This window comes from Aspergillus alliaceus (genome assembly GCF_009176365.1).
Source record: "Aspergillus alliaceus strain CBS 536.65 unplaced genomic scaffold BDW43scaffold_5, whole genome shotgun sequence".
Taxonomy (NCBI): domain Eukaryota; kingdom Fungi; phylum Ascomycota; class Eurotiomycetes; order Eurotiales; family Aspergillaceae; genus Aspergillus; species Aspergillus alliaceus.
In genome coordinates, this window is record NW_022474688.1 from 387,481 (window position 1) to 398,512 (window position 11,032).

At 48.2% G+C, this 11,032-nt stretch overlaps 4 protein-coding genes and 1 non-coding gene across 5 annotated transcripts; 2 read left to right on the plus strand and 3 right to left on the minus strand.

Moving 5' to 3' along the window:
• Nucleotides 1-605: 605 nt before the first annotated feature.
• Nucleotides 606-1,103, minus strand: BDW43DRAFT_263731 (uncharacterized protein). The gene has a single exon (XM_032040585.1). It carries the CDS (start codon nucleotides 937-939, stop codon nucleotides 775-777), a length of 165 nt encoding a protein of 54 aa, XP_031904425.1. The 5' UTR covers nucleotides 940-1,103; the 3' UTR covers nucleotides 606-774.
• A 5-nt stretch (nucleotides 1,104-1,108) lies between these two features.
• BDW43DRAFT_263732 (uncharacterized protein) lies at nucleotides 1,109-2,101 on the minus strand. The gene is made up of 2 exons (XM_032040586.1): nucleotides 1,253-2,101; nucleotides 1,109-1,172 (listed from the first exon to the last, which is right to left on the minus strand). The coding sequence occupies exon 1, from the start codon at nucleotides 2,091-2,093 to the stop codon at nucleotides 1,785-1,787; it is 309 nt and encodes a 102-aa protein (XP_031904426.1). The 5' UTR covers nucleotides 2,094-2,101; the 3' UTR covers nucleotides 1,109-1,172; nucleotides 1,253-1,784.
• A 2,419-nt stretch (nucleotides 2,102-4,520) lies between these two features.
• On the minus strand, nucleotides 4,521-4,609 carry BDW43DRAFT_t43. Its single transcript has one exon. It is a non-coding gene; the product is annotated as a tRNA-Asp (tRNA).
• A 1,479-nt stretch (nucleotides 4,610-6,088) lies between these two features.
• Nucleotides 6,089-10,322, plus strand: BDW43DRAFT_180146 (GRAM and VASt domain-containing protein). Its single transcript, XM_032038858.1, has 3 exons — nucleotides 6,089-6,634; nucleotides 6,712-9,371; nucleotides 9,425-10,322. The coding sequence occupies exons 1-3, from the start codon at nucleotides 6,204-6,206 to the stop codon at nucleotides 10,144-10,146; spliced, it is 3,813 nt and encodes a 1,270-aa protein (XP_031904427.1). The 5' UTR covers nucleotides 6,089-6,203; the 3' UTR covers nucleotides 10,147-10,322.
• Nucleotides 10,253-11,032, plus strand: BDW43DRAFT_263735 (uncharacterized protein). The gene has a single exon (XM_032040587.1). The coding sequence runs from the start codon at nucleotides 10,498-10,500 to the stop codon at nucleotides 10,753-10,755; it is 258 nt and encodes an 85-aa protein (XP_031904428.1). The 5' UTR covers nucleotides 10,253-10,497; the 3' UTR covers nucleotides 10,756-11,032.

Consider the following 11,032-nt stretch of genomic DNA (forward strand, 5'->3'; position numbering starts at 1 on the left):
GCGCTTTGAGGCATGGAAGACCTCATTTAGTACTTGGTCCGGGACAATCCGTGGAATGATGACCTCGCCATTCTTCAGCACTTCTGCCTCTGGCTCAGGCGCCCACATTAGCTCTCCCCCATCGGTTTCATTCCCTTGGTCGCTGCTGGATGCCTCGCCCATCTCTCTCAGGCGTATAAAGGCTTTGACGCAGTGTCGAGCAGCCGCAGGGGGCACCAGACCGGTCTCAGGCCCAAGTGTCTACAAGTTCAGATGAGGCATCTCTACAGGTGCTATACGCGCAATACCGTGAAACATGGTCACACGAGGAGCATGAGACTTGCCATTCGTGGCGCTGGTTATCCAGAGTACGTTGCGTGCTTTCATTAGCAAGCCTTGTAGTGAAGCCAGGCGGGACTGGTCATTGTAGACGCGAACAACTCCTCGTCAAAATCGCGTAAACTGATAATGTCGGAACCTGGTCCAATAGTGGCTAGGTCTTTAACAGCATCTATGCTGTTTGCAGTTCGCATATTGCTCCGCCAAGCACGTGGTAGCAGCTTCTGTATCTCGGACAGTATCTTAGTTGTTGCCAGCTTCTTGCCGCCAATCAGTGTCAGCCCCCTCGACTGGAGCTGGGGCGGTAGCAATGTTGTTGAGTGGCTCGCGAAGACGCAAAACTTGATCATCGATGGCCTGACTTACCATCAGTGCCGTTGTATGTTTCTCTGCGTTGGCTAAGTCATGTACAACCACGTCAAGGCCTGAGAAGCCGGTGTTGTTCAAGATCTCCTCCTAGCGTAGGGTTGATACAATGGGCCGTAGCTGTCGGTCCGCCTCTTCACCGGGCCACCACGTAGGGAGACCGCTGAAAGGGTTGCTCAAGTTTTGTACACCTGTAGTCTCAAAAACCAAAAAAAGGTAGCCACCGGGACGAAGCATTGAGCGGACATGAAGCATTGTCCTCTCGATGTTCTTGGTCGCGTGTAGAGCATTAGACGCAATGATAATATCATATGAGTGTGGAACAAACTCCTAGGTGACAGGATAATTATTGATGTCTAGTGTTTTAAACAGCATCTTAGAGGCAATTCTGAAAACTTCTCGGATGCTGCTGAAAGGATCAGTGACGAGATATCAGTAAAAGTGTATGATGCATAGGCATCATTGATATTGTTGAGCACACTCCATGCCTGGCTCACAGTTAGTACAATAATGTCGACCTACTTTTTCGGGGACAGCAATAGAGAGGACATAAGGAATAGGTACTTACAGTGCCACCAGCGCCACCACCAATCTCGAGAATATTAGCCCGCGGGTACTTGAAGCTGATCTGGCGCACATCGGCCAGCGACTGGTTCACACGAGCGCATGCTAAGTCATCTATAAAGAAACGATTCATTATGTTGTCCTTCATCATAACCTTCAGCTGCTCCATCTCACCCCTCTCAATGCTTGGGTAATTATTGCCGAGGGCATGAAGCAGTTGGAGCCGCACAGCACCAGGATGTGCCGCATCCACTTTGTACATGACATCCGGACCGTCCGTTAGCCATTCACGCCGCAGAACAGGATGCTGTCCACTCTTAGCCAAAAATATTTGCTCGTCATTGGCCGTGAGCATGCGTTGGTGGTACTATTGGAACTTGCTCCTGTCCTCGTCGGCTGTCACTTCCGCCAAGCGTCGTGCATAGTACAAAGCTACACGCTCAAAGTTTTCGCTCTAGGAGAGCAGCTCAGTATCATAGGAATCATTGTGAACAAACTCCGGTAGTCCCAAGGTAATATCAGGCGTCCACAGTGTCTTAGCGAACATAGGCCTGTCGCGCGAGGAGTCCTGCTCGCCCACAGTTAAGGGCTAAACCCTCGACCTGAGCCAATGTCTGACCCGAAACAGTGTCGTATACATTGAGGTCACCGATCAGCGAGGTCACGTTCTGCTTCATTTCCCAGCTCTCAAAATCGGCGCGGACCTCACCGTCCTCAGAACGCTTGGGTAGTAATGGGCTGACCCGCACTCGGTCAATGTGCGACGGCAGCAGCGCCAAGGTAACCTGGCCACTAGCCGGGTAAGCCAGAGCAACGAAAAGAGTCTGGAAGGCAACGTCAAGCATAGCCGGGTGCATAACCATGTTATCACCAAGCGAGCTACCGGGCCAAACGGCCGTGGCGCTGAAATAATCGAGAACGCGCTTACCCGCTCGCTAAATTGTGGCGCCGAGATACGCGAGCATACAGGCGGGCTCGCTGGGGTTGGCGTTGGACTTCATCACTGACTCCGCGTCTATGGCATTGTGTTATAATGCCCTAGGAACAGAGGGCGGGTGATACGTAGCGCTTGATTTTTTTCCTCTACAAGGCCACACCCGGAGAAGCGTCGTGCCGGATGGGGTGTGTACATACACACAATTCGGCAATCCCGTCGCATGGTCACCACCGTATAACTTCGACGCGCGACCTGATGACCTTCTTTGCGCCAAGGCATGGTACGCACTTTCACAGGGGCTGCTCGACGAGGGCAGTATCAAGCCACATCCCATGAAAGAGCGAATTGAAGGGCTAGCAGCTTTAGGGGAAGCTATGAAGGAGATGCGCAAAGGGCAGGTTAAGGGACGTAAGTTGGTGGATCCCATTGCTAAGAAATTAAGTATAGCGACTTGTTGAGTACACTGCAGCCTTAGGAGATGCTAATATTGGTAAGAAAGACCGTAAACCCTACTGTGTATATGAATGCAGCGAAAACATTTGTTGTTGCATCCCCATGCTGTATGGTTTTCTCCCTACATTTTGAAATATCCCTAGATTGTTGGTGGACTTTAAAGCTACCATTGCCCTCTCAGCCAGCCCTACGTTCTGTGTTTGACTTACAATCCATTTGTATGCTTTATTGTGGTTAAAGCGTTGGTGATCTCTTTTCACCCCCGTATTGTAGCTCAAATCTCAGCGCAGTGTACCCTGACCTTATACTTGTCTCACATTCTTTGTTACTTGCACAAATGATAGGTAAGTGACTCTAGTGTGAGGTGAAATAGAATATCCCTAGTAATGAATTGTGCATAGCCTCAGCACCTAGAGACTCATCATTCGTATGTGCATACATCTATTAGGGTTACATGGGGTTAAGTCTTTCTAGAACTACTACTATTACCCATATTGAAAGTTTTACTCATGCGGATATCCTAGGCACCTACCCAACAAAAGTATTGCTATCTTTCTCTCTATTCTGAGGGGATATTTACCACCATTGTTGGCGGCTCCTTTCAGAAGATCAGGTCTCAACATAGTTAACTACATAAGTGCTAGAGAATTCAATTCATTGTTCTACGCAAATGTCAGATAGTTGACTTCACCCTTTCTGCTCCTTTGGTTTCTCTGATTATACTGGTGGTCTCTTTCAAGGAGTCAAGGAGTTTCCATTCCTTCAACACGAGTTAGATAAGATGACTCCTGAACTACAATTCAACAGCAAGCCAGTCGAGACTTTTCTTCATACGAGTATCTCTAGCATCAATCATCTCCTCCTAAACCCCACTTTCTAAGGAGGCAAAGCAAGCCCACAACAGTATGTGCTTGTTTCTAGGTATCAGCTACCTCCATTGTGGTCACATACGGAACAAACCGCTCAACATATGCCCTGACATGTTAGAGTCCATGAAGCACAAGCAAAATCGAAATAAATGTGAGGAGGAAGATACATCGCTTAAGGAGCCGCAAAATTGTACTCTTGTACCTTTACGGACGGACGAAGGGGGGGAACGTTGATATGCGGGATATCATTGGTAATTATTGTGTGGAGTGTTGGGGACGCTTGTTTACCAAAAAAGTAATGAATAGCAGGAGCTTAATGGTGGAGAATACTCTCTCAAGACTGAGCCATGTTACTTGGAATAATGATACTTGGTTCGCCTTGGTTGGATGCTATGAAGTATTTACCTGACAGCACTGGGGAGTAGTGGTAGGTTAAAAGACTCATCTGCCTAATAAGTTGCTTTTTTATGGCCTGAATCGACTATTCGTCACTATTCTGTGCTGTGCTCTAACTGTCAGATGTCCGCATAGTAGCTTGTCAGTCACACCCCATTGTTAACATCCAAAGGCTCGATATGAAGAGAGACTTTCTTGATCCAATATCCAGCGGTTAGGGCTAAAATAAAGAATTACCTCTTTGTTGAGTCGAATTCGCTGCACCGCAAGTCCGGAGCTTGATCACAATTCAGCAAAACAGATGAGAGGAGATATTTTGAAATATCCTTCCAATTAATCTATAGAATCAGCTTTGAGATAAACAAATAGTCCAAATGCAATAGAGTTTGCGGCTTTCTATGTTTGATTATACATTCATTACAATAGTGCTCTTCCGCACAAGTTGCGTCTCATAGACAAAGAATGCATATTGATAAAAAAATTGTTATGTTAATCTATTATCATAATCAATATTCACCCATTATCTACCTTAGAATGAGACCAAGGGGGAAAAAAGAAGAAAAGAAAGAAAACACGATGAATGGAGCGACCTATAGACAAACGGGACAAAAAATAATCTCCCCGACTGGGAGTCGAACCCAGGTCTCCCGCGCTTGGTCTTTGATAAGATGACAAGCGGAAATCATGACCGTTAGACCATCGAGGATTTGTTAGAGGAACGGCTCTCTAATTTAACTCTATACCAGACATTTTATATAGATAATTCGCAGATGCAGAGTACAGAGTATGCTGGGGGGTGGGGGGCGCCTTAAGGGATTAACGCGGATTATAGCTTCTATGCATCATGCTTGTCCTTTTGCCACTAGTACTAGATAGGTACACCTACCCCTCTTACGGCTCTCGGTCCATGACTGTTTGGTAGCTCACTGAGCAAGCTAACCCCCGTGTGTGATAGGGAGTAGTTCCCTGCTTTATTTAGGTGCAAAGCATAACGCCAGATATACTTTACTAGTCACTCAAATTATGTAGGTCCCTGAATCATGTCCGCATTATTGATGGTTAGACATGTGTGAGGATATTTATATCTAGACCTTGGCCTAGATTCCGGCCTAATAGTTTCTACCGAACGCCCAACATGGAGTGGCTGGGGATATTGAGAAAAATAATAGAGTGGACATATGTGGAAAGTACTACGATTGATTAGAGAGGTTTTCCAGGTATGGAACTTTGAGAAAAGGAGTTTACGAAATCGGGTACAATGAGACAAGACTCGTTTGGCACCCTGAAAAACGAATACGATGCCCACCTATTGACCAATCTAACCCTTTCCAGGAATATGAACTTAATTTTGTACAGCCATAATTTAGCACAAGCAGTTAATGGAGCTAAGGATTGAATTCTCGCAGCAGCACTGTTCGATGGGTCGGAAGTTGAATACCTCCGTATGGGGTTCTACTACATAAGAATAAGCCCCTGATAGCCGGTATTAAATTAAAGCCAAAATAAAAAGCTCTACTATGATTGACCACTGCATATTGTGCAATACTCCGTACGTCGAGACGGGAATATTATCGTGTTTCTTTTGTCGGTGTTTTAAATAGCACAACAGGATGACACGTCTATTAATAGATCCGTCTTGGCGCTTAGACAAACTGTAGGTGAATACTTGAGCATCAAAACAAGCCGGATAGGTGATGAAGATGTAATCGATCATTCATAGTACGTAGTTAAAGTATTGTACCTCATAATTAGCTGCCATCATTCAAACCCAGCTATTTTCGTCCATCGATACGAACAGATAAAACTAGGGTTAATGATCGTCATGTTACCCCTGATGCTGAGTCATCCCGTAAGGCTCAGCCGCTAGGCTTGAAGCGGGTAAGCTACCTTTACCTCAGACTGCGGAGTGCGATGTTGGTGATCGCTTCGTCATTCTTATTCCTTTCCCCTTCTCCGTCTCCTTCCCCTATTATCACAACTTGGGGCCTGTTTTTCTCGTTGGTTAGCATTCTTGTGCTGTCTTATTACTTCTATACCTTCCGCCCAAAAAAGGAGAGAGGCCAAAACTGATGGGTCCCCGACCGTCTGCATCTTCCCCCTCCGTCTACTAGTAGCTGCATACGCTGCTCTTATCAAGAACTGCTTCGAGGCGGGACACTCTGTACTCTACCATGCGCATATATTCCCGACATTCCAAAGTCATTGCACTAGTAACAACTCTTTCCCTTTGCCATTTTCATTGTTCAACTAGCCTGTTCTTTCGTTAAACGTCAGCCCGATCCAATTCGCTCCGGTTTCTCATGGACGACCACTCCTTAAAAACCGAGGCCCACCCGGCTTCCTCGTCGGATGCGCAGAGTTTTAGCAGAATTAACCGCTCGAAAACGTCCATTGACGATGCACTTGGGAGCTCTAGTCGAAGCAATGGCCGCTCGTCGTCGATCGACTCCACTTCCGACAGACCTAAGTCTCAGGCAGGAGAGGGAACTGATTCCGCAAAGGCTGGCCCTAGCGGATTTTCAAAACTCCTCGCCACTAGGAAGAAGCGCAAGAAGAAGGAAAACCAAAAACACGCGGAAGAGCTACCGACTCAATTTGAAATAGAAGAGAAGAATATACAAGAAAGACCGGATGAGCCTCCGGAGAGGCCTCTGTCAGCACCCAGGAATGTTGGCCAAAGCGTCCCAAACGATGCTGTCAATATTTTGACTGACGACTCTGAACCGGATCGGTGAGTTGTCATTTACCCTGATTGTCTGGCGCCGCCGAAAATAATAGCAGACTTTTAACTAGTCACGCTCTTCACAGGACCCCGCTCACTTCGCAAAACTCCCATACTGGCTTCTACACAAGTTCCTCGCTGCTAATAAAGACGACATCCACGGACGCCAATGATACTGATGGTGGTCAGGCCGATGTTGAATCCGCTGTCAGTGGGCCAAGTGTCGCTGGCCATTCGGAGTCCAACGCAGACACGGATCTCTTCAGGCCGACTTCTCAACCGAGCTCGACATTGGGTGTCCCAGAAGATCATACAGGCAAGAAAAGAAGTGTCTCACCAGGACGACGGTGGAAAGGTGCGTTCAGCTCGAGCCAGGATAAGAAAGATTCCAGTCGCGATCGAGCATCCTCCACTCCAAGCGAGGGCAAGAAAGGCGGTCTATTTGGAAGCAGTAGGAGAAGCAGTACATCCTCGAAGAAAGCTCCAAGCATTCTCGCCGAATCCCCACCGCCTCTACCGCCTCTAATTCATACGGATATCAAGGAAGACAAATCTGTTCAGCCCTCAGACCATCTTGCGCCAAGCACACCTCCCCGCCGTACTACCCCGGCCCCCCACACTACAGTGACCCCTCCTACTCCTCGAACTGAGGCTGCGCATCTTTTCGCATCTCCGGATGTCACTGAATCGCCTGATTCGCTGAAAGGGAAAGATCCACTGCCAGTGGGAGTTGTCGTGAGCCCATCGGGGAATATGATCTCCCACCGGCGTGTGCGATCTACTTCTTCGGTCAGCCACAAACCTAGTAAGTTGTCAAACTCAGTATCGGCTCTGGGCCCAACTATTGAGGAAGCGAAGGCGGCTTCAAAAGTCACACCTGGCGCCCAACAAATCGGATTTTTCTCTTCCGTCTTTTCTGCGGCACAAAACGCAGCTTCGACACTTAGCAGCAGTCTCAATTCACAGTCGAAGGCCCGCAACCCCTCTCAAATGGAGTCTGAGAATGCCTCAGCCAAAGACGGGGGAAGTAGCCAGAAAGAGGCGCAGGATTCTAGCCAGTCCGAGCAAAAAAAGCCACTAGCAATCGAGACATTAGGGTCTGGGGATCTTGACTTCAGCCACTTGGACATTGCTGTCCCGCCTGGCGGATCCGTCTCAACACCCGACGGGGTCGTTATTACGAAGCCGGAAATACCAGCCGAGAAACGCAAAAATGCGGCAGTCCATCAGCGAGATGAGGAGGCGGCAAGGCTTGAGGATCGACATGCTGCGCGTGCGGTCACCATAGCCTACGAAAAGCCGTCTGAAGTTTCGGTGGTTCCACCATCGGATGAAAGTCTGGAACTTCAATCTACAAGCTCGTTTCCGAGAGACGCTACTGGCGACCACACCTCTCCAAGTGGTAGCATACTAGATGGTGAGCCCAACGTCCGACCTTCTCGTAGTGGGAGCGTACGTAGCCGCCTAACTCGGCGGCGTCATCGAGGCTCCTCGGCTGCGACTACATCAACCGCTGCTGCCGCTGGGGCCAGCATGATGGCACTAGGCATTCCAGGTGGGAACGCAAGTGTGCCACGATTGACTGGGTTTGCGGTTGCTAGCAAAAAGCGAAACCGAGACTTCCACCAGCTGTTCCGTAGTGTCCCTGAAGATGATTACTTGATTGAGGATTACAGCTGTGCCTTGCAACGAGAGATCATTTTGGCAGGACGAATCTATGTATCGGAGGGCCACATTTGCTTCTCCAGTAATATCTTGGGTTGGGTAACGACCCTAGTAATCAGCTTTGACGAGATTGTTGCGGTCGAGAAAGAGTCGACGGCCATGGTGTTTCCAAACGCGATTGCTATTCAAACTTTACATGCTCGCCACACTTTTCGAAGCTTGCTCAGCCGAGAGTCCACCTACGACTTGATGGTTAATATATGGAAGATCAACCACCCGGCCCTCAAAAGTTCAGTAAATGGCACCAGAGTCGACCAGGGTACAGGGGACAAAACGGAGAAGGCTGCGGAGGAGAGCGACGCCGCAAGTGAAGAGGAAGACGAGATTTATGATGAGGATGAAGACGGCGATAACGCCGATAGTTTCTTCGAGCCTGGCGATGCCAGCGTCAATGGAAGTGATAAGTCACTGCCAATCAAAGGCCTCAGCCGACAAGCCTCCGGGAACCTCCCGGTCAATGGTACAGTACCAGCAACGTCGAATACGAATGGTGATTCTAAAGGTGGCAAACCATCGAACGAAGATGCGGGCAAAGACTTTCCCGGTCCTGCTACCCATGCCCCCACAGCGTACACTGATCCTGCCGGCCAGTACGACAAAGTGGTCAAAGATGAAATTATCCCCGCCCCTCTTGGGAAGGTTTATTCTTATGTTTTTGGACCGGAGTCGACAAACTTCATACCCAAATTTCTTGTAGACAACCAGAAATCTGGCGAGCTCCAATTCGATCTCGAGGGTGGTGGTCTTACCAATGAAAGCAGGACGAGGCAGTACTCGTACATTAAACCACTCAATGGATCTATCGGCCCTAGGCAAACCAAGTGTATCAGCACCGAAACCCTGGACTTCTTAGACTTGGAGAAGGCAGTTCTCGTTACACTAAGCACTCAGACTCCTGACGTGCCTAGTGGTAACGTATTCTGCACCAAAACAAAATACCTATTCACTTGGGCTGCAAATAATCAGACGCGTTTCTTAATGACATGCACGATTGAGTGGTCCGGGAAAAGTTGGCTGAAGGGTAAGTCCGCGACTATTCTCAGAGCGCAAGAGCATCACGCTGATTTGCCTCAGGTCCAATTGAAAAAGGTGCTATGGATGGTCAGTCGAGTTTTGGGAGTGAGCTGCTCAATGCGCTGAGGGTGGCTGTTACACCTCGTGGCCGCGTAGCCTCCAAGGCAGCTGGGAAAGGAAAAGGACGCCGCAAGAAGGGCGATGTAGCCGCTGAGGAAGCAGCTGCAGCCGCTGTTAAGGCAGCTAGCGATACGAGCGCGCAACAAGCACAGAACTGGGGACCTCTCGAGCCAGTCCGAGGAATACTAGAACCTGTAACTAGTGTTCTTAAACCCTTGTGGAACGGAAACTTAGCTGTTCTGGTCGTTGGTATCTTACTTTTCCTCATCTTTTTCCGGTCTCCATCGCAGCCGTCGATGTTGTCACACGAAATTGGATGTCCTGGCTATTCGTTACCCCAGAGACTGGCCGCATATGAAGAGATGTGGCGAAGAGAAGAGAGTGAACTGTGGGGTTGGTTGGAGGACCGCGTGGGGATGGACAGCCTGGCGTTCCCAACTGTCAACAGACCAGGCGAATTACGGGCGCATGAGAGGGCCCGCAAGGTTCAGAGTGGTCGTGACTACAGCAATAAGTTAGACAACGAGAAGATGTCGGTCCGGGAGATGGACTACGCTATACGTACGACCCGGGAGAGGCTTGACACTCTCGAGAAGATCCTGGTCGATAGAAAAAAGCAAGCGACGGCAGGGGCAGACGACGCCATACACACCGAATTGTAGAGGTCACTGGGTTAGTTATCTGCCTGCTGCGAAGGTAGCAGCTACCAACATGAAGAAACATTGTACTGAGCTCCTGTATGGTCGAGCTCAGCGCCACTCACTCCACTTTTCCTTTTTTTTTTTATTGATTGGATTTATCATCTTTTTGTTTCAGCGGGTGCTCGGTGTTCGAAAGCTCCACCTTGATTTTATCTACTCCCCCTTCTCCCACGTCAGATTCATCAGGCTATTTTCGACTTAACAATCAGCGATTGATTTGCATACTGCTGAGCGGAGCATTATCTTTCTCTTTGTGTTTTTATATGTGCTTGGATCTGTGCTGACCAGCTCTTGGGAGATAATTCGTTGTACATGTGCGCCGGCTCCATGTTTATAACAAGTATCGTACTACGTTTTCTTTGTGCTGTGGTCTTTGATCGATCTCATTTCTTGCATGGCGAATCGGGTCTTTCACCCCATCTTCGGTTGCCTCGTTTTCTCGGTCTTGAACGTAAAATGATCTGGTTATGGGATACGCACCTGGAGAACAACTTGGAGAAGCTTCCAGCGGGTGATCGTAGGTGCCCGTACCAGCACCCAGCTCTTCGATTTATACATACCATACGGTAGATATATATGGTGGAAGCAAAGCGGAAATAGATTCAGCGGGGAGCAATGGATTACTCGTCTAAAAACACCTCAAAAAAAAGATAGTTCAAATGTTGTATATAGTACAAGAACATCAAAAGACAGCATTACGTCATATAAGATTTCCCATCTTGCACGCTATAGAAATAGCATGACAGATACAAAGTAAGGTATATAGGAGGAGTGCATCATATATATATGAACACTGGAAAAAGGTAGCAAACTAATTGAGGTATGCAAAAAAAAAAAAAAAAAAAAA